The sequence below is a fragment of the Lagopus leucura genome, unplaced genomic scaffold (assembly GCF_019238085.1).
Source record: "Lagopus leucura isolate 7727_CA_CO unplaced genomic scaffold, USGS_WTPT01 Super-Scaffold_100012, whole genome shotgun sequence".
Classification (NCBI taxonomy): Eukaryota; Metazoa; Chordata; class Aves; order Galliformes; family Phasianidae; genus Lagopus; species Lagopus leucura.
The window spans coordinates 21,322,633-21,345,624 of NW_024962267.1; the positions used below are offsets into that span (position 1 = coordinate 21,322,633).

General features: G+C 45.1%; 2 protein-coding genes across 9 annotated transcripts in view; one reads left to right on the forward strand and one right to left on the reverse strand.

Annotated features, from left to right (window-relative positions):
- PCNT (pericentrin) overlaps positions 1-6,220 on the reverse strand; it is a 101,606-nt gene extending 95,386 nt beyond the window's left edge. For all 4 annotated transcript variants that reach the window (XM_042874337.1, XM_042874336.1, XM_042874335.1 and 1 more), the window contains exon 1: positions 6,110-6,220. In XM_042874337.1, the coding sequence (XP_042730271.1) occupies positions 6,110-6,154 (45 nt within the window). In that variant the 5' untranslated portion in view covers positions 6,155-6,220. The remainder of the gene's footprint in view (positions 1-6,109) is intronic.
- Positions 6,221-11,267: 5,047 nt separating this feature from the next.
- On the forward strand, positions 11,268-20,999 carry CUNH21orf58 (chromosome unknown C21orf58 homolog). Of its 5 annotated transcripts, none has more exons than XR_006179607.1 (8): positions 11,268-11,588; positions 13,006-13,063; positions 13,555-13,622; positions 14,303-14,633; positions 15,971-16,110; positions 18,864-18,993; positions 19,133-19,190; positions 19,977-20,999. XR_006179607.1 is itself a non-coding variant. In XM_042874660.1 (8 exons), exons 1-8 carry the CDS (start codon positions 11,529-11,531, stop codon positions 19,990-19,992), a joined length of 798 nt encoding a protein of 265 aa, XP_042730594.1. In that variant the 5' UTR covers positions 11,268-11,528; the 3' UTR covers positions 19,993-20,999. The 5 variants fall into 5 exon arrangements, 4 of the variants coding, with proteins under 4 accessions (XP_042730594.1, XP_042730593.1, XP_042730596.1 ...); XM_042874660.1 differs by lacking the exon at positions 19,133-19,190 and having other exon boundaries at positions 14,303-14,446; positions 14,519-14,633; positions 18,864-19,060; XM_042874659.1 differs by lacking the exon at positions 19,133-19,190 and having other exon boundaries at positions 18,864-19,060.
- The last annotated feature ends 1,993 nt before the right edge of the window (positions 21,000-22,992 follow it).

Consider the following 22,992-nt stretch of genomic DNA (forward strand, 5'->3'; position numbering starts at 1 on the left):
CAGACCGGCAGGGGTGCCGCCTGATCAATGGCCCCCTGCCCAGACTCATTTACATGTTACAGCTCGGCCATACACGCCAACAGAATTAATGGATTTAGTACAACGATTTCGGCAGAAGCCTAGAGAAAGTGTGCCGGCTTGGTTATTGAGATTGTGGGATTCTGGGGCAGAAAGTGTCTTGGTGAATGGCCCAGAAATATCTAAGTTGGCCACCGTGACCGTCCATCCTGCTCTCAGGCAGAGGTTATACGTAGGCAATCAATATCGTGATGAAAACCATTCCATACTAGAATGGTTAATGGTGGCCTGCCGTATGGTATGGCCGAATAAATCAGACATACTGTTACATACAGGTATGTGGTCCTCCATGGAGGACCTTCAAAACTATATCCGTGAACTGGGTGTAAGAGAGGCCATCTACGAAGATACATTTGATGGCCCTGATATGGTTAAATTTCCAGCAGGGATGAGAGATTTAATTCTACAGCAAGCTCCCTCCCATCTGTACGGCACCCTAGTTTCCATATTAAATCCCCTTGTAGCATCAGAAGCCGTAGTCCAGCAGGCTGCCCAGTTAGTTGCCGATTTGGGAGAAACAGAACGCCTGCGGACTAGGCGCAATATTCGGTTTTTGGAGGAAGCAGAGGTCCTGCCGGTAAATAAAACCAAAATGCTGGCTACTCGAGCTCCTCCATCGGGACCCATAAGGGTATCCCGAAAACAAATGTTTAATGATTTAATTCGGGCTGGGGTCCAATTTGCTAAGATCAACCGCCGGCCCAACCACGTCCTTCTCCAGCTCTGGAGACAACTAAAGGACAAACAAAAATTCCAGAGCTACCCTAAGAAATCAAGGGTAAGAGCTATAGAGAGGGTTCCAACAACAACATGGAACCTAGAAGATTTTATTATTCCAAACAGGAAAAAGAAGCCACCTCAGGTGTCTCGGGCCACAATGCCTGAGCCATCAGAAGCAAAAGAACTGGCCCTAGCACAATTCATGCAGTGACAAGGGATGTTAGTCCCCGTAGGGCCTCCAGACGGGACCGGAGGCCCTATGTAGAATTAACGATTTATTGGTCCCGAAAAAATATTCAGAGAGTTATGGCACTAGTAGACACAGGAGCAGAAACATCAATTATCTATGGAGATCTGGGAAAATTTGATGGCGACAGAGTGATGATTGGTGGTTTTGGGGGACAGACTATTCCTGTCACCCAAACATGGTTAAAATTGGGGGTTGGGCGTCTCCCACCCCGGGAGTACAAGGTGTCTATTGCCCCAGTCCAAGAATACATCCTGGGCATAGACATTCTATGGGGTCTGGCTCTCCAAACAACTGTGGGAGAGTTCAGACTTCGACAAAGATGTATCAGTATCCGGGCGGTGCAGGCAATATTAAGAGGCCATGCGAAACATGAGCCTGTTTGCCTGCCAAAACCGCGCCGGATTACTAATGTTAGACAGTATAGACTCCCGGGTGGGCAAGATGAAATATCGAGAACGGTGCAGGAATTAGAAAAGGTGGGCATTATAAGGCCTGCACACAGCCCGTATAACTCCCCCATATGGCCGGTGCGAAAGTCGGATGGCACATGGAGGATGACAGTAGATTACAGAGAATTAAATAAGGTCACGCCGCCTATTCATGCGGCCGTACCCAATATTGCCTCCCTAATGGACACATTGAGTAGGGAGATAAAAACCTATCATTGTGTCCTAGATCTAGCAAATGCATTCTTCAGTATCCCAATTGCTGAGGAATCGCAAGATCAGTTTGCGTTTACGTGGGGAGGCAGGCAGTGGACCTTTCAGGTCCTGCCACAGGGGTACGTGCATTCACCAACGTATTGTCATAATCTAGTGGCGCGTGACCTGGCTGACTGGAGAAAACCTGATGATGTTAACGTATATCATTATATTGATGATCTCCTGTTGACATCCGACTCACTGGAGGCAGTAGGACAGGCAGCAGATTCATTAACTGCCTATTTACAACAAAGGGAATGGGCTATAAATCCCCAAAAGGTGCAAGGTCCAGGCCTGTCTGTAAAATTCCTGGGGGTGGTTTGGTCAGGAAAGACCAAAGTGCTACCCAGTGCTGTTATAGATAAGGTTCAGGCGTTCCCAGTCCCTACAACATCAAAGCAGCTGCAAGAGTTTCTAGGTATATTGGGTTATTGGCGTTCCTTTATACCTCACCTAGCGCAGCTGCTAAGGCCACTATACAGACTCACAAAAAAGGGGCAGCTATGGGACTGGGGGAAAACCGAACAGGATGCTTTCCAACAAGCAAAACTGGCAGTTAAACAAGCTCAGGCATTGGGTATATTCGATCCTACTCTCCCAGCCGAGTTGGACGTTCATGTTACTCAAGACGGCTTCGGTTGGGGCCTGTGGCAACGCCAGAGTTCTGTTCGGACCCCCATTGGTTTCTGGTCTCAGGTTTGGCACGGAGCAGAAGAAAGATACAGTATGATTGAAAAACAGTTATTGGCTGCCTATTCGGCATTACAGGCAGTAGAGCCAATAACTCAAACAGCTGCAGTTATAGTTAAGACCACTCTGCCAATTCAGGGGTGGGTGAAAGATCTGACCCACCTTCCTAAGACAGGGGTGGCCCAAGCACAAACAGTGGCACGATGGGTCGCCTATCTCAGCCAAAGGAGCAGTCTGTCTTCATCCCCCTTGAAAGAAGAACTCCAGAAGATCCTAGGCCCAGTTACGTATCACAGAGATGCACCAAAAGAAATACTGGTCGCTCCACCAGAGAAGAGTCCCGTTCAGGAGGGAAAATATCCTATCCCTGAAGATGCCTGGTACACAGATGGGTCCAGCAAGGGCAACCCGAGCAAGTGGAGAGCAATAGCATACCATCCTTCCACTGAGACAATCTGGTTCGATGAGGGGGATGGTCAGAGCAGCCAATGGGCAGAACTGCGAGCCGTGTGGATGGTTATAACCAAGGAACCCGGTGATGGTATCCTGAACATCTGCACAGATAGTTGGGCTGTGTACCGGGGGCTCACTCTTTGGATTGCACAGTGGGCCACCCAGGAATGGACTATCCACGCCCGACCGATCTGGGGCAAAGACATGTGGTTAGATATATGGAATACGGTCAAACACAGGACTGTACGTGTCTACCATGTTTCTGGTCATCAGCCCCTACAGTCACCGGGAAACGATGAAGCCGACACATTGGCCCGAGTTCGATGGATTGAGAATTCACCATCTGAGAACATCGCCCGCTGGTTACATCAGAAGCTACGGCATGCTGGACAAAAGACAATGTGGGCAGCTACTAAAGCATGGGGACTGCCCATACAACTATCTGATATCGTCCAGGCATGCCAGGATTGCGACGCTTGCTCCAAGATGAGACCGAGATCGTTGCCCGAAACAACAGCCCATCTTGCTAGGGGACACAATCCTCTCCAGCGATGGCAGGTCGATTACATCGGGCCCCTTCCTTGTTCCGAAGTGGCAAGATATGCCCTGACCTGTGTCGACACTGCAAGTGGGCTACTGCAGGCCTATCCAGTACCGAAAGCAAACCAGGCGTATACCATCAAGGCACTCACTAAACTGATGTCTGCCTACGGGACACCTCAAGTCATCGAGAGCGACCAAGGGACTCATTTTACTGGTGCAACGATACAGCGCTGGGCAGAAGAAAATAACATCGAATGGCGATTCCACCTGCCATATAATCCAACGGGGGCAGGCCTCATCGAACGTTATAATGGTATTCTTAAGGCTGCCCTGAAGACAGACTCCCAGTCCTTGCAGGGGTGGACAAAAAGACTGTATGAAACCCTGCGGGACCTGAATGAAAGACCTCAAGATGGCAGACCCAGTGCCCTGAGAATGTTGCAGACGACATGGGCCACCCCGCTTAGGATGCAAATTACGGGCACTGATCATCAGGTAAGACCCCAAATTGGTAATGAAAATAATCTTCTGCTCCCTGCCCCTGAAAACTTAGAGCCAGGTACCCATAAAATAAAATGGCCCTGGAAGGTGCAGGTAGGACCCAAGTGGTGTGGCCTACTTGCACCTTGGGGGAGACTATTGGAGGTGGGAGGCTCAGTAGTCCCTCCAGTAATAGGTACATGGCCTACTGATATTGTGGTCAACACTCCGATCTTTATTGCTAAAGGGACCCCCATCCTGTCCCTATGGCAGATCAGGACACCTCCTTTGGTGCCTGATATCGTTATGCAGCCGCAGATATCCGGCAAAAAGGTGTGGTACAGGCGGCCAGGACATGCCCCAGTACAAGCGGAAGTGTTGACCCAAGACAGAAATACGGCCTGTATCTTGCCCTGGAGAGCAGACCTTCCCCTCCTGGTACCTGTAAAACATCTGTATTACTCCCCGTGAGTCTGTGAGCCTTCAGGACCACCAGAAGGAACAAAATGCCATCAAGCGTTCCAGTGTTGCTGTCAGATCACGTACAACACCCGGTGATGGTCTGCATGGGACTGATGGAACATAGAATGGACTTGCACCTCAGGACTTCATGCCTCCAGGCACATCATCGATCACTGGCCCATAGAAGAGTATGGACATCCACTAATCATCACTTGTCTTGAACTGTACCAACATACGTCGCGATAAAATTGTATAAGCGTCGCGATATACCGGATCTCTGTATTAGGGAAAGCTTACCCTTTTGTTAACCTGATCATTGGTTCACGCCGTGAAGGGGTGGAGTGTATGGGAACTGCTGAGTCACGGCCTGAACCTCTGATTAATCACCTGAGGTGAGCCTTGAGTCAGCCAGAGGAGCACAGGTGAAGGCAATTCACCTGTGCTGCCGGAAGGGGTGGAGCCAGGCTCCACCCCTCCTGGACCTATTTAAGAGCTGGCTACCAGAGGGGAAGGATCTCTTCTGGAGATCCTCCTCTTTTGGTATCTTCTAGTGAGCTCAACCCAAGGGTAAGCTCTTCTACTTATTCTCTTTTGTGATCTTTGCTTGCTTTTGCCTTACTCTTTTGATTATATTGCAATTGTAACATCTTGGTCATACAGGGGTCTTCTCTCAGTTTTCCCTTCTCCAGGAAGAACAAACCATGAGACTTCTCATATATTTTCTTCTCTAGAACACTCACCATCTTTGTAGCTCTTCTTCAGAGGCTCTCTAATAGTTTTATGTCCTTCTTTGAACTGTGGTGCCCAAAACTACATATGCTACTCAAGGTAAAGCCACACCAATGCAGGACAATCACTTCCCTTGATTGGCTAGCAGCAGCATCGTCGTTGATGCAGCCCAGACTACGGTTGGCCTTGCAGGCGGCCTGGGCACACTACTGACTCACAGTCAACTTGCCATTGATCCAAATCTCTCCGAGTGAGCTTGTTGCCAAGGGCTAGCATGCCGCTGCCTCATTCAGCAGTAACTTCCGAAAGCATACAGCAGTACCAACTCAAAGAACAGCTGAAATACCAAACAAGAAGCAGCACAGCACCACAAACCAGCTTCCTGAACAGCAGTCACCAAAACAAAGCGCAAATCACAGAATGGCCAGGATTGGAAGAGACCTCAAGGATCACGAATCTCCAACCCCCTGCCACACACAGGCCAACAACCATTTAATACCAGATCTGTCTGCCCAGGGCCCCATCCAACCTGGCCTTGAACATCTCCAGGGACATGGCATTGGTCACTCCCAGGGTTGGTGCATACCAAGTGCTGGCCACACAGGCGCACTCCGCAGCAATGTAAGGAAGCGGCGACGGCGCACACAGCCCTCACCCACAACCCTCCCTCGCCCCCAGCAGCCCCGCGGGTCTCACCGGACAGCCGGCCTCCCCAGGTCCGCTCTGGCCGCAGCCCCGCCGGAGGGACGCAAGCACGGCGCCGGAGCAGCACAGCACACAACACACAGTTCCCGTTCCCAGGGTTCTCCCCTGTAAACGTATTTCGACAAACGGCAGAAACGCGAGAGGGAAAAAGCAAACAACAAGCACAACGCAAACAAACACGGACCCGCAGGGCAGGGAGGAAAACGCCCGCTCTCCGCAAGGCTGCTCCCCGCGGCCTCCGGCCGCCCCGCAGCGCCGAGGCCCACAGCCCGCAGAACAGCGAGGCGCCGCGCCTCACCTTAGCTCTGCCAGCCTCCAACTTGCGCGCCCGCGCCTCCTCCATCTCCTACGAGCCGCAGAACCCCACGTCACACGGCAGCAGGCGCACAAGTTTCGGTCATGGCCGCCCCGCGGCTTTCGCCCCGCCCGCTCCCACTCAACCGGCCAATCGCGAAGCGGCAGCTGCGGGCACTGACCAACCAGATAGAAGAGGTGGGCCGGCCCGCCGGGGAAGGAAGGAAGCTGTGCGGGAATTGGCGAGAATCGACGTGCCCGGGGAGCCCGCCGGCCAATGCCGAGAGAAACCGTTATTCTCGCCCCGCCCGCTCTCTCTAAGTGATTCCTGGGATTGACGGCGCCGAGCTGCGGCGCGCCCTCCATTCCGACCCGTCCCCGCTCCCTCCCCCGCCAATGCCCGCCCCACTTCAGCGGCCACCAATGAGAGGCGCCGCCTGCCGCGGCGCGCGGTCAGTTTCAAACGGAAGGCCCCGCCGTGGCAGGCGGGAACGAGCGCTGCGCCCGAGCCAATGGAGACAGGGGGCGGCGGCGCCCGGGAAAGCAGCCCGCCACTTAGCGGCCGCCGTGCTTCGGGTGCGTGGGCCGTGCATCCCGGCCGTGCTGCGGCGCGGTGCCTCTGCTCCACACTGCTCAGCTTGGTTGCGGTAGCTGGAGGAAACTTGCTAACGAGGGAGGAATACGGTGCTCTATTCTTTTAACGCTGAAACTAACTAACTTCGCAGTCATCAGCCAAACCGGTGGTCTCTCCATCTGTTCAACTCGCTGAATCAGAACTAAAGGGCACCGCGAGAAAACACGTGCTTTAAACACATTTCCCACCCTAACTCAGTTCAGAGGTAATCTGTTGTTAAAAAACTGGCTTTTCCTTTCCAAGAAGCCTGGAAATGAAAATGCGTGTGGAAAGAATCACAGAAGATAGCATTCCCAGAATCAAAGAATGCTCTGTGTCAGAAAGAATCCTAGTCCCAACCTTCTGCCATGACTGCTTGTCTCCATCATGCTCTATCTTGTTTACAAGCTCCCCTCAATTACTGCAAGATCTCAATAGGTCTCCCCAGGACCTTCTCCAAGCTGAACAAACACAGCTCCCTCAACCTTTCTTCATAGGAGAAGTGCTCCAACCCTCTTACAATCTCTGTGGCCCTCTGGACCCACTCCAACAGCTAACTAAACATCTAACTAAATTGCCCCCAGAACAGCAATGTTTGAGAAAGCCCCTCTTGGTTAGGATGTCAGCTGTTCAGTAGTCTGTCATCACCAGATTCAGAGCACAGAATTCATGTTTTGTGCTGCTGGAGCAGCTTTGCCACATGCATTTTCTGCTGGGGCCTCTCCTACCTGACAACTGTAAAAATTGTAGAGGTTGTTTACAACTTACCTCAGTTAGCAGTAGGACTAACAATGCTGTGTAAAGGTCTGTCAGTCATGATATCTTACTCAGAACACCAGGAGCAACCTATCTGCAAATGAATGGGCAGTATTTACAGAGACTAGTGGTTTGTCATTGTCTTATAAAAAGAGTTAATCATAAGAATAATTTGTTTCAAACTGGATTCACTGTTTTTGAAAATAATAGTAAAAATAAACATTGCACGTTGTTATATGACAATGGCGTTGAATAACTCTAACTGTAAAACGTTTTTATCCATATATTTAGCGTACAATGAAGAAAGTTGTTTTTGTTTTTGTTTTTTTTTACAATATTTACAAACAAAAAGCATCCTCCTAGTCTGTTGAAAATGGTCTCTAACAGAGGAACAACGACAGCATTAGCTCATCCATGCAGGATAAGCCATTGTAGCACTCTGTAATCACATAAATGTCCTATAAATTCACTGAGATACAGCCAGCCTTCGGTTCTGCTTTTGGTGTCAGCAAGTATGCTGGTCCCCACGACACGGGAGTCAGGAATTAAGTTAAATGTCTTCAAGATTTCTTATCTTCCGCTGCACGCTCCAAAGTGCAGCATGAGAGCTCTTGGCTGTTGAACTGCAGCATTACAATTGGCAGAAGGAGACAACTGATTGGAAGGAAATTACATGTACTTGTCCACTAGTGAATTTCTCTTCATGTGTTTGTTTTTTGCTTTTTGTTGTTTTTTTTTTTTTTCCCCTTCTTTCAACCCTCTTAATAAACAAATAACTTCTAAGACTGAAATTATAAAAAGTCTAACCTGTGGAACCAGAGCACAGGAGTTTATTGTCTCCGATATTTCCAGGTGTGTCTGTTTGGTTCCTTCTCTAGTGTGTTTTAGAAAATAGTAATTAAAATCAAGGCATAAAGTATCAAAATCAATAAAAGACATCATAGAAGTGTAGTCCTGGTTTGGAGCTCACCATCTAATCCATTCCTGTATCTGGAGAGGGATCTGATCCACCTGCAGTGTTCATCACAACTGCTTTTGTAAACTGTTCATAAACATATTCTGTGAAAGCCCATTCTGTGAAAGCCCTTTCTTAGCAGCTCCATCACTTGTCATATTGTATAATTAAGATTTTTTTTGCTTGTTTTCAACAGGTTTTCATTTTCCTCATTAAGCCAAGTGTTTCTTGCTTAGTCTTTTCAGGCAGTAAAAAAAATTGACTCTGTCCTTAATATTCTTTCATTTACATCACTCACTGGCTCCATCTCATCATTTAATTAGTAAATTAAACAATGCCCATTCTTCAAAGTCTTTCTCAGATCTTGTATTCTGTAAATCTACCATTGCTACCATTTTTTCCCCTGGAGTTCTTTTCCCTCTGATGCTGCTGTGCCTAAAATTAGACACAGTGACCTCAAACTATGACTTCAGCACTGCTAAACAGAGCGGAATAATTACCTCCTGTGAGATGCACATAATACTCCTGTTAATATTTTTCAGAATTAAATTTGTCTAGTTTTGCTTTTTCTGGATCTTCATTTCTGATCCCTAGTTCACAATGCACAGTAACTACAGAAACGCCTTTTGTACAAGATCCTTTTGTGTGTGGCTGGCAGGCTGCTGGCAAGTCATCAGCAGGCTGAAGGTGTCCCTGTAGTAGAGATCCCACTGTGACCAGAGCATCCGTAAGTTCTGGAAAGCATTTTTTAGCAGACATTAGATTTTCTCTGGGACACCTTTGCCACATTGAGCAAAGGTTTCTCTTTCTGTCCTCTAACAGTCATCTCTGTTACTTAACACTCTCACTAAATTTTTAGTTAAATACTTCAACAGGGCTGGTTTTGTCAGCCTTTCTTGTTACCCTCTATTGCTATTGCAATGAAGGGTTTAGAAACTTAACTTCTAGGGGATACTTAAAGAAACAATTGGTGGTAAACATCTGCTCAAAATTCCTCAGTGATTAGAAAAGTTACTATAAAGCCCCATCTGGGCAGGAAGCAACAGTTACTACAGCATCAGTAATGACTAATAGCAGGCTTGCTGCTATTGTGCTTGTCTGCAGACACCAACTCAGCTCTGACTTTGCAACATCACCACCCTAATACTGCAGCCAACTCTGGTCACTGAGTTACAGAAGAAATCATGAATTAGGAAAGTACAAAGAGAACTCACTAGGAAAAACATGAGGCATACAAACAGACAGACAAACTAAATCTGATGGAAAGTGTAGCTGTTGAATAACCTTCTGTGAGTGGCTGATAGTGGAGTTCAAGAGAGATATAAGAATCCTCCTTATGGGCACTACTGCTATGCCCTCCCAGCCTCATTCTCTTGACTTGTGAAATCAAAGAAGAAGGAAAATTTGCCATTTGAGGAAGAAGGAAATAGATTCTCTAGCTTAGAGAAGTGACATCTGAGCAGGCACGTGATGATTCAGGAATATAAGACTCAAGCTGTAAGCATAAAGTGCATGGAGAATGATAATAAACTATGTTGTATAACAAAAAATTTTAGAAATTTAGATTTAAAACAATCTAAATGCAAACCTTTTCTTTGTTTCTTTCTTTGCCGAGGTAAACTTCTATGCTTAAAACCTTTATTTGCATAACAAGGCCCATGCTAAAGTTAAGTTACCTAGGCAACTCCTTATCAAAGATTGTTGCAGATGCCAAGAGGATAAAAGGATCAAAAACATGAATTAAAGTACAAAAAACATGCTCAGATTTTTTTTTCTATAAGCCACAGACTGCTGGCAGGTGAGAGTTTTCTGTTCTGCCTCATTGCTCTTAGCTGCACAAGTGAACCAAAGCAAGCTGATCCCCACATCTAGCAAGGTGCAGCTATATTTGAAACCTCCACGTCACAGTTGCTATAATCTCACCAGTGTCTATCTGCCTGTGTACTTTTAAGGACAGATTGTACACACATGCTGTGTGGGTCACAGCTGGAAGAGGTGATCTCTGCTGCTCCCACATAGCCAAGTAGAATTGACTGTTTGCCCCTCCAGCTGCCTGCAGGGGCTCAGATGTGGCTTTACCATGGCCTTTGAATAAGGATGGGGTTGTAACTTTGCTTTCCTAGAAGCAGAGAAGAGAATCTGTAATTTGGTTTCTTTCCCGTGCCTTAGCGTTGGTTTTATTGCTGTTGGTGATAAATGTTGCTTTGCTTTTCATGCTGGAAGGAGAAGGCACCCCAGAGACTGCTCAGGAGATTGTAATCCAGAGGATGTCACAACACAACCACTTTGCTGTTTTACTCACCCTATGATCAGTTCCAGCTATTCTCATTAACTCTTTTTTAAAATTTTTAGATTACTATCTGATCATGAAAATCTAGATGAAGGACCATGTCAAAGTGAATGGACCCTTAATAGTCCAGTAGGTATTGTTAAGATGTATCAATCAGTCAGATCATAATCTGACCTTTGGCATTGGGTTACGTTAATATGTATGTATCCAAAGGTTTTGTCTTTTTTTCCCCCCATCTCGTAGTGTGCTGGGCATTTGCTTCACAGAGGGTAAACAAGTACCTGCACCTGGAGATTAAATTGTTTATGCTGTGGATTGGCATTACAAACTTAGCAACCAAAGTGCAGGAACTAATCTGAAAGGTATGCAGAAGACCACACTAACACAGAGGCTTAGAGACACTGCCAGTGAGAGGCTAGCAACCATTACTATAGCAAACCATTAGCAAATACTCAAGCTGACCGACTGTTATGTGGCCATCACAACCTGCAGCACAAAAACACATTGAGAGAAATAGCAACAAGATCTGTGTCTTTGTTATGGTGGCACACATCTATATGAATTTTTACCTGACAGTGAAATTGAAACATTTATTTTCTTCTCTCATTTCTCACAGTCTTGGATTTTGAGTTTTATTGTTGGTGGTTTGTTTTGTTTCATTTATTATTTGTTTGGTTTTTATTTTGCTAATAAAATTCTTCTATGAAGATTTAGAGTGGAGTGGAAGAAAGGAGTACTGAGAACTTACCTGCATTTGCTTAGCTATTTAATATGCTCATGCCTGCCTGCTCTTTCAGAAGACTACTACAATGACAGATCCTTCAGTGGTGGATTGTGTGGCCCAGCTAAAATTCAAACTCCTAGAAAAGGTAAGTTAATAATTCTACAGTGGTCACCTTTGCTCTGCTTTTTTTACTACAGGCATTTAAGTATAAACACTGTGTCTTAATCATATTTTTACTGTGAAACAAAAAGGACCTGCAGCTGAGAACCTTGTTCATCATGCAAGCTGAGGCAGAGCAAGTTGCATTTGTAGAAATGATTGTTTAATATACAATTAAAATTTAAAATACGGCTTTCCAAAGTGGAGTAGTTTGTCTTAGATGTGGCAATAATTTGAGGACAAAGCTTTCACTAGTAGGGAAGTAGGTAGAACTCAGGAGCCAAAAGTGTGCTTGTGCTAAGGAAAAGCTCTTCAGTTCATAGATCAGGTGGGCACAAAGTCCATCTGGTCCCTAAAGATCAGAAAGTTGAACATAACAGCATGACTGTTTGGGAAAGAGACTGGCCCAAGCAGGGCAGAGCCAGAGAGGGTGGCTGGGTTCAACCAAATGTCCAGGTCCATCAAGCAAGCTTATAGCACCAAGGAAGGTCCAAAGCCAAGATGGAAGGCATCTGCAAGTTGGAATCAGAGTTCCTGAAACCTATGGCCAGTCATAAGCCTGGCACTGCATGAACTGGAGACCAGTATTTATTTGGTATAGCTTAGACAGGATCTGAAGACCTAGAGCTGAGATTATAAGGACACCCCAGCATGTGGGCAGAAGATGTGAATGGATGTTCCAGGTGAGGCTGGTTTAAGACTCCTAGTGCACTGAATACCCAGAACTCTGGAATCAAGCTCTCCATATGTTCTAGCTCTCTACCCTACAAAGTAAGTGATGCATAAGTCTCCTGATTCACTGTGCTATCAGTTCCCATATCTGAGATGGCCAGACCAGCTGGAAGCATGATTACTCTTTTGCTGAGAGTAAATTTATAGTGAGACTGTAGCAGAAATGCTACATCATGGCTTGAAACAGTAATCAAGCACCTGGTTGCAAGGTAGGGCCAGCCCAGGGTAGCTCAGGTGCATGCAATATGCCTGAGTGGCCAGAAGGGGAAGAGCCAGGAGCCACCCATTCCCACACCTCATTAAAGGGTTGGCAGTGGAGGTGAGGGTATCTCTCTAGATATCTCCGTATACCTGAGGTCTTCTGGAGGTAGGCAGCTTTTTTTCTACCTTATTTCTCTGTCTACTGTTGTTACGTTTGAGTAAATCTTCACTTTCTGTAGCCTGGAATTTTGTTGCTTTGCTGTTATTGTTGCGTTTACCATTGTGTTTCATGAGACTGTTTGTAGTTCTGTGGGGTTTTTTTACTTCTTATGGGCCTTGCTAGCTGTGACTTAGTAGAACTGTCCCTTATTTCCACTTGTGATTTATTTTCTCTATCCCAATCCCACTTGAATTGTTGTGAGCTTTTCTGCTTAACTCACAGTTGGTTTTCTGTGTTTTTTTTCTATTAGAGATTAGAAAACGAACAGAAGAACCTAGAGAAGATGGAGTCACCTCTTCCTACAGCAAGTAAGAGAGAAGTGTTTGTTCTGGTTACGGTCTTGAAATGGAAAGGGCTTAGGGATGCTTTCAGTCATGAGTTCCTTGATAGATCACACTGGGTGATTCTATATTCTCTCTAAAAGCTAATACAGGCCTCTGGCTCTGAGTGCTTTGAGGCCAGGAGTCTTAGTAGTTGGAATTTACTCTGTCTCAGCTTCTGTGATAGGGACACTTTCTGGTGGATGAGAAGAATGATCCACAGTGAAATCAGTGCTGTCTTTGCTTGGCCCAGGCATCTAAATCTGTATGTAGCCCTGGGGATCGGAAGTTGCAAATGTAAATTTCAGTGAAGTATGAACAACAGTGATGATCTGTATATGAATCTCAGTCCTAACCAAGATGGTATATTTTAGAGGAATCTCCTAAAATATCTTCCAGAATTAATCTCATAATGTAAGTGTTATAGTAATCTTATCCTTGCAATCCTTTAAGAATATAATGTTTTTTTCCTCCTTTAGGCAACAGACGTGAGGATATGCTTCAAAGTGCCTTGAAGAAAAGGAAAAATCTCCTGCAGGAGCTTAAGGTAAAAGCAGTACTTGTCAAGCGTGACTGTGTAAAGTGTCTGGTTTAACATAATGAGCATAAGAGTAGAATTTGAAGGGTGGAATCTCATGCTATTTTAAGCAAGCACTGAGAATTTTCTGTGAGAAGTGTGGTTTTCACTAGAGAGATGAGGAGAGGCTGGTGGGAAGCTGAACAGGACTTCCTCTACATCAGCACATGAAGCCTGCACCCATGTCAGTCACCTAGTGCATTGATTCTATTTGTTGTAAGCTGCTATATCATAAATTCTCTGGATTCCAAAATGCAATCAAAGGACTTTTTAATGTTGCCAAAATAGGAACAACTATTACTTAAAATCATATATAGAGAGGATCAAGTATTAATGAAACATTTTACTAGACTTCCAGCAATTTGTTCTTCACTTTTTTCTACTCTCACTTGTACTGAAAACTGTATACCCTCAAGATATGCAGGAAGAAACACTTTGTTTTCACTTGTTACAGCTCTGACATCCCTTCATGCAGCATTCACTTGTGGTTTGCCTGTTACGCAGCAGTTTCTGCAGGTGTGTTGTAGGTAGAAAAGCTGTACTCTGCTGCAGGCTCCCAAAGGTTTGGCCTATTTAATCTGATGAATGCAATAACACTGCCAGCCTTTCTGTGACCAGATTTTCTTCAAAGAAATTACCTGATTTTGCAGGAGCAGCACCTTCTGGAGGAGCTGTCACAGCCTTCTGCACCAGCTGGGGGACAGTATAAGAACTACAGTGCTGGTCTCCCGCGCATCTACCAGATACCTTTTCCAGCATCTCGAGCTGAAACACCAAGGATTATCCAACAGGCGGTAAGGATTGTCACTCCTAGGAAACACTGGACAAAATCTGCACTGACTTCTCCATTTTCTTTTCTTATCCAGATGCCTCCTCAGCCTGCCACGATCATCCAGCAGCTCCCACAGCCACCCCCACTGATAGCACAGATCCCCACTGCCCAGCCCTTTGCACATCCTCGCTCTGGAAGCATTAAAGAAGGTACCATTCACTAGGACTAGCTGTCAGGTCCCACTACCAGGAATACCCAGAAAAGGTACCAGTTGATACTCAGAAAAGGTGCCGCTGCAAAGGGAAGAGGTCAGGGGACCTTTTCCAAGCATTCAAGTCAGTGATGTGCTCTGTCACTACCAGGACTGTGGGAATTGCACTCTGCAAAAATAGAGATCAGTTCTCAGAAGTTTTTGGACAAACTCTTCTTGCTAAAACAAAAGAAATGGTACAATAAACTTGGCAAAGCAAAGTTGAGCTGTCAGAAAACCTGAGGGAATTAAAAGCTGCTCAATCCAAGTCATTGAGTGTACCAAGGTGAAACTCATGTAAATGGATGATTCTAAAATTCACAAGTAGGCTTTTAAAATCCATTTTTTATTCTTTTTGTCCCACCTTAACCTGCTGTTCAATTTCCTTAGAGCAGTGTAGTGCTGAGTTTGGGGGGAAAAAAAGCAGAACAACTGACAGTGTTTCAAGTGTAGTGCAGTGCCAGGAACGAGAGGTTTTTTTTCTAAACATAGATGCTATTGTGAAATGATACCTGAACAAAAACTTGGGTTGACTTCCCTGGCTCATCCCTCGGTCAAAGGCTTTCTTCTATCACAAAGAAACATCCAGTTACTGAAGTGCTATGTTTCTCAACTATTTCTTAGCTTAAATGGCTGGATTTATTCATAGTAGTTTATTTTTGTAAATGAACTAGTCCAAACACATGCATGACTTTTCTGAAGTCGATACATTTAAAATATCTTCGGTATGATTAAAAAGAGTTCCTTTGCTTTTCTTCCTCTCCTCCCCCCTACTTAAAATACAATGGATGTGTACTGTGCAACTAATTATGATCCAGCGTTATGTTGAGAGTCCACTGCATGTGCATCACATCCACTTAAGGTGGCACTGCAATATTGTGTAAAGCTGAGGAAGCCTCCAATGTGGGCAACAATGATCTTGAACCAAAGCTGTGGAGCGTGCCACATGGCTCCAGTCCATGCTGGAACAAGTGAGAGTTTCAGTGCACAGCTGTTTTCCAGCCTGCCAGTGACTGCATCTACAGGGATGGGCTTGCAGTGGAGCTAAAGAGATACTCCTCAACAGCAGCTTGCTTGTGAAGGGTGGGGGAATGGGAGATCTGGTGTGGATGGTCCTATTCATAGACATTAATTTTGCACCATCTGGGCACGTAATGCTAATGTTGCCATATGTTGTTTTCAGCTACTGCGTCTCAGCTGCATTCATGAGTTTGCACCTTAGAGAGCAGTTCCCACTGAGATACCCCTGTTGCTAATAAAGCTCTTGCTTTCTTCCTTTGGATGACTTCTTCCCAGATATGGTGGAGATGATGCTGATGCAGAATGCACAGATGCATCAGATCATCATGCAGAACATGATGCTGAAGTCTCTCCCATCGATGGCGTTTGCACAGCCAGCCAGACCCAGCTACCCACTGCTTCAGCACACACAGCAGGTAGTGTTACTGTGTCCAAAGGGCATCTTTGCTCATGTGGGGCAATAGTTATCCTGGAGTATGTGAGGACTGGAAAAAAAAAAAAAATTCTGCTGCCCGTGGTTTCCTGCAGGTTTCACATAGGTCCTTACATGTTGCTAAGCAGAACTGCAACAGAAAATGTTTCCCACACCAGTGCAAACTGGATTCAGTCTGGCTCTGGAATGCATGTACTAACAGACATTGAAGAGGCCTACACTGAGCATCTGCTGCTGCACTTGGGAGCCTACCTCCTGCTGACTATTGCTGAAACATCTGGTACAGCTATCTGTAATGGTGTCCCCAGGTGTCTTCAAAACCCCAGCAATTCACCTCTAGTGAGCACGTAGCTGTATGGCTCAATTTCTGCCTGCTCACTGTGGGCAACAGGGGAATACTTGCTACAAATCCTGTAACTAGTGAAATTGGACCTGGTTGTTCAAAACCAGCTGGAGCTGAAGCTCAAATTTTTGTGGTCATACTTGATTGGCTCTAGCTATTGTCTCACTGTAAATTGGGCATGCCTAACCTGCAGTCTGGGCATGCATTCATTGCTCAGCAACAAGTGAACCATTGTTAAGCTGCTGACACAGCAGTGATAGAAACCAGGGAGAGCAGTGCTATGCAGTGTTGACTCAAGTGATGGCAAATAATTTTATGCATTTTGATACGTTGGCTAAACCCAGGGCTTGGAACAGTGAAGAGTGTGCAGCTATGCTTTGCATTTTGATAAAGGAATTAGAGAACAGGCTTTAAAAGAATTGAAGAAAAGGATTCATCTATTTACGTTTGCAACTCCATTTTCAGTCAATATGAGTACATTACCTAGAAATTGTTGGAAGGGAAGTGTAGAGCTGCAATCAAATATTCGACTGAAAAATCTCATTGTGTCTTCTTACCAAACTTTCATAATCCCTATCTTACCAGAGAGAAATATCCTTTGCTTCACAATCACAATTTGTTCATGTCATGACATGACATGATGTGCACGATTATTGTCAAGGATGGAGTACAGGAAGAGTAATAGTTCATAAAAAATCTCAGATGAGCACCTTGAGGCCTCACTAAGAATTGCAGTAATTTCCATCAAACCAGAGTGATGCATTAGTTTCACAAAAACAAGGCCAAATATCCCACTAGTTCTGCTTTTGTTGCTCTCTTTTTTTTTTTTTTTTAAAAAAAAAAAAAAAGATAGTTTAATTTTTAATATTTTTCTTAAAATATTTTGTTGCTTATATATTAACAATATTGGGTGTATTACAAAAGCTACTCTGGAAGCAGTGCCTCCTGTTTTATGATGTTGGCCTATGATGTCAGAGGTGAATGTTGGCAGTATGGGAGAAGAGACTCAGCCTTCCGCCAGTATCCTGTCACTGTTGTTACCATGTGACAGATAGCAGCAAAGTGGCACTCTGACAGAATGGTGTCTGTCATGGAAGTACATCTGACATTGAATTCCTCCATGTGCAAAAAATGGCACCCATTGACATTCATCAACACTTGCTGAAGGTTTATGGAAACCAAACACTGGATGTGAGCACAGTGAGGTGGTGGGTAGTATGCTTCAGCAGTGGCAATAGTGGGTCACCTCTGCTGGTACAGATTTCTATGAGCGCAGCACGCAGATTCTTCTTCATCACTGGAGAAAATGAATAGCTAATGATGGTGACCATGTTGAAGAAGTGTTTTATAGCTGAGAATTTGTCCTATCAAAGAGTGTTATTGTGCTCTTTGTGTCTGTTGTAATTTCTGTGGAAATAAATAGGAGGCATTACTTTTAGAGCAACGTATATGTGGCCCAAGGCAATTCCTGTTTGCTCAATGCAGCCCAGACAAGCCAAAAGGTTGGATGCCCATGCTGTCAATCGATGACTAGCAAAGTCAAGAAGGACAGGTTTTATAGATATTTGTATTGAAATCCTCCTAGGGTTTTTTCCAAAACAAACCAAGTACTTATCAAACAATAGGTAATTTTGAACATATCCTTAGCTGCACAGTTCCTAGGCTATTTTTATCAGGATGCTGTCTAGCTCCTTAGTCATCTTAAATGCTTTGGAAAAATGTATTTCTACTCTCTACTCTGAAGCATTTACTATCAAAGCAGCAAGGATTGTTCGTCTTTAAGGACTGGGGATATCTCTTGTCTTGAAAAATCTTCCCTTATACTTTTTCAGCCTCTCCGTTTTCAAGCTGACTGTGACTTTTCCAGATGTTGTAAGAGAGATTTCTATTCTTTTTCTTGGAAAACCAAGGTAGTGAGATAGTAAGAAATCAACTCCCACACTTCTGCAGTAGTTGCCCAATTCGTTCACACCTTTCTTACCTGCCATATGCAAGGGCAATAAATAGCTTAAAAGCCCCTGTGGCCCACATTAAACTGTGGGGTGAAATACAATCTTCCATAATCCATCCCTGTGACCTGTGCAACTGGGAGCTGACAGGTTTTGCACCTGTTGAGACCAAATGTCTGCCTGAGATGGAAAGCCTTTGGCAGCAGCTGCTTGCTCTCCTGCTTCAGGGTACTGACATCCTGGGGGCCAGCACCATCACAGCCAGCATGCAAGTGATAGATTTGCTATGGAAATGGAAGGCAGCTTTGGGATTTCCTCAGAAGCATCAGAACTGTGCTGAGCATCACCTCAGATGAAAGGGAGGCAGCAGAGAGACAGAGCATCCCTATAGTCTCCAGCATCCTTCCTAGGGCCACCAAAACCCCTTTGCTTATCTCCATCAAGGACCTGCAGCTCACTGCTCCTGTGGCTGTGAAAGCAGATCGTCCCTGGCTGTCTGCAGTACATCACCACCACCACTACTCTCCCCCGGGGCTGGCCCTCCGTGCCATGCCTGCTGGGCTCCCAGTGCCAGGTGAGGGACTGCCGCCTGCATCCTCAGCCCAGCATTGGACCAGCAGCGTGCTCCCAGCTATGCAGATGTAAGTTGTTGGATTGCTGTGGCATGAACTGTTCAGCCTACTGAGTAGGGGCTGCCTACTCTTTGTATTCAGGCTGACATTCCTCATGGGATTTGTATTCTTACAACACTGCTGAGATCCTCAAGTGGAGGTGAGTAGATTGCTCCTCCTAAGACTCACTTGCCTGAGCCTTCCCTGCACCTGGAATCTTGTCCTGAGCTATTTTCTAGTGCAAGTAAATGACACCACGGCCTGGTGCTGAATGAGCACATGAGCAGACCCACTGCCCAGTGACCCACAGCCTACTAATGCCAAGGTGTTGTGGCTTACCTGGATCTGAGCAAAGAGCACAGTGTTCTTGCAATCTATGTCATGAGGAGACAGCAAAAAAGGCATGGAAGCAGCAGTATTAGGAAGTTCTCACATGCTGAAGCTGGGACTTTCTTCAAAGGCACTGTGTAGAGCATGACTGGGTGGCTGGGGACTTTGGGACAAGGAATCACTGCTATTATGTCTGTGCTCCATCTTTTCCAAAGGCTTAGTGAGCAGAAGGAAAGGATAGAAACACATCTTCTGGCATGGGGAACCTACTGCCATGAGTATCTGTATGGCCCTCTTTAGCATGGGATTTGGACTCCTGAAAAGATTCTTTACTGAATGGAATTGCAGGGGCTATACATTTCTACCCCTTCCTCTTTTACATGCTTTTGTAACCTCTGCTGATAATGAGCTCTTGGCTCCTTCCAGTATCAGTGCAATGAGCTGTTGCTTAGCTGTTTGCAGAAATCAGTAAAATCATCTTGTCACAGCTTTTAAGCTGCCTTTTCCCTCTTCATCATGAATTATAAGATCCTACACATCTTTATTGTTTTTATGCAGCTGTGACAAGCGTGTGTGTTGGCTATTACCAAACACAAGGTCATTTTTCTTATTGCAGGTGGCCCACCTACTGACAGCATGTGTTCCTCTGAAGGTGGACAATTGCATCACTGAGTTCAACCTGCTTTTGAGCTGTTCCTAAATAATCTGATGGTCTGTGCATCTGCAAATCATCCATACAGTAAATGAGCATAGAAAGACTGGAGATCGACAGAACAAATGTACCACAGGCCTGTAGTCTGCTCACCCCTTTCTGCCAGTGCAGCTGCTTCCTCTCATATGCCAAACCCAGAGCAACAGCAGCACCTCTCTTTTGCCTCTTTCGAAAGAACCAAGACATCTTGTCCCAGAGAGCCTCACAGTGGCCCTGGGACGTGAAATAAATATAACACTAGTATTGTCTAAACTATTGCAAATGAGTATGGCTCACCTTCAGGACTGAGTCCTTTCATGTGTACTTTGGAGAAATGCTCCTTTGCAGCCCTCATGGGGGCTAATGCAGACTAACCCAGACTTCATGAATGGAGCTCAGTTGCCAAAGCTCATTAACCAAAGTGTTCCTCCTGTATTGGGCTTGCATGGCAAGGTTTTGGTAGCAGGAGGGCTGTAGAGTTATCTTTGAGAAGAGCCCAAGAGCATGTCATTTTTTGGTAAAGGGCAGCGCTCTACCCTAATTGCTTTACATGGGCTGACAGGGATTGTAGTATTTGAATAAATAATTTTCAGTAGGGAAAAGAAGAAATAAAGTAGCTCCTGCAGTCATCGCATCTGATCATCTCAGTGGAACATCACTACCCTAATATCTGCAATGTTCTGCCCCAGGAAGTCTCTCTCAGTCTCTTCTGAGCCTCACATTCGTGATGCTACCCAAGTTTTTCTTTTCAAAGAGCTGTTGGAGGGTGGCTTCAGCAGCCTGAACTTGTGTATATTTCTGTATTTCTCAATCTTTCTCTTGCATTATCAGGGTTTCACCTTGGGGGAAAAAAATGAAAAATAATTTAAAAAAAGATTCCCAAGGTCCTTCCTTGAATATTGGCATGTTTTTGCTTGTTTGTTTGTTTGTTTTCCTAAGGAACATAAATCATGCTTTTTCCTTTTTTATTTTTCCTATTAATTTGCAGTTGCTAAGCATTAAAACCCATGCCATCCTATTCTTTCGATTTTGTTTTAGAACTCAGGAGACCCAAGTTGTAACTAAGTGATGAGCAACATCTTTCCATCAGCAGCCTCATTATGTTTAATAGAGAAAGAAAAACCATGAATTAGTAGCACCTTCTCAATGTCTTCCCACATTCACCTGCTTTTAAACTGGGGTTTTCTACTGTAGGAATGAGGAGGTTGATAACACCAAATGCTGCCATGGTTGATGAAATATTCTTCCAAACTAAAAAGAACATATTTTTATATATAAATTTTTTCCTCAATGCAGTCTTAAGCAAGTCTGAGAAAGATATTTGGAATTATTTGTCTACCCAGGACAAAGCATATTGCACTGGGCATATATAATTCCTGACAGGTGAGGTTTAGTCCCATTTGCCAATAATTGTTTTCAGTAAGTAAGCAGACAAGTGTGACAGAAAGGAGCTGATCAGTACCATCTTGGAAGAAAAACTTTCAACCTGTATCAGTGCTCAGAGTCTCCACTACACTTGGGGCTCTTAGTGAGAGGTCAGTCCAGCTGTGGACATTCCTGAAAAATATATTTTTGGCAACATTTCCCAAGTCCCTCATTTTCTGTCCTCCATGAATTTACTGGGGGTAAATTACCCCATCATCATTAACGAAGACGTTACAGAGGACCAGATCGAGTATTCACCCCCTAGCTTAGTCCACTCACTACTGGCCTCTCCCCACAGGAAGAATTGAAGTTGCAAACCATTGCTAAGGCTGCTTGTGCAGCCCTGGTCTAGCTGCCTAAAAGGGCAGTTTTACAAGACCAACTTTAGCAACATGACTGTACACTGTGTTATCCTCAGGAGTCCAAGAGTTAACTGGTATATCTTTAAGGGTTGTTATTAAAATGGCAAGCCACAGTAGTGGAGCAATCTGGAAAGCTTACGGGACAAGTGTTCTAAGAGCAATATTTCCATATAACTGTCACTGCTGGAAGTTAATGATATCTGCGCTCTGAAAACAATTAACAAATAATTTTACTGCTGTTTACTATGCAAAACTTACTTCACATTCTACCCTCTCCCCCCTGTTGTGACCATTTGCTGCATGAAGGCCCTGTGAGATGAAAAAAGGACTTAAAAACAGAGAACAGTGATTTAAACTTGGCACTGGGAGAGCTCTGAAGCATGCAGGAGTGATAGTGTGTTGAAACAGGTCATCTACAGGGTTGTACGAGGTACACTGCATGGGAGCTGGAGGTCAAGCAGACACAGGGCTGAGGGAGAGCTGATCCTGCCTTCGGCAGGCTTTTTTATCAGGTGGGTATGTGTTAGTCAATTAGCTTGCATGGGTCAAATAACTGTAGCATACATCAGAAAAATCCTACAGAGCATCTTCTGTGGCAGCAAGTTTACATGCAGTGCCAGTGGACTTTAATACCCCTGATGAGCCCCACCTGCGCCCCTCCCAGTGCTGAAGTTTGAGGGTGGGCAGCAATCCCTTTAAAGGGCCTGTGACTCTTTCATGATATTGACTCTATAATACAGAATCATGGCATGGCTTGGGTTGAAAGAGACTTCGGAGATCATCTATTTCCAATGCCCTTGCCATGGGCTGGCATTGGAACTAGAAAACTGTACGCAGTACTGCAGAAGGTACCTTATGAGGGCAGAGTAGAGATGGACAATCACTTCCCTTACCCTTCTATATCCTTCTATTGATGCAGCCAGGAAATACTGGCCTTCCAGGCTGAAAGAGCATGCTGCTGGCTCATATACAAGTTAGAATCATAGAATCACAGAATCACGAGGTTGGAAATGATCTCTAAGATCATCTAGTCCAATCATCTCCTCATCACCTTTGCCACCACAAGCACTAAACCATATCATGCAGCACATCATCCAGACACCTCTTGAACATTGCCAGGGACGGCGACTCTACCACCTCCCTGGGCAGCCATT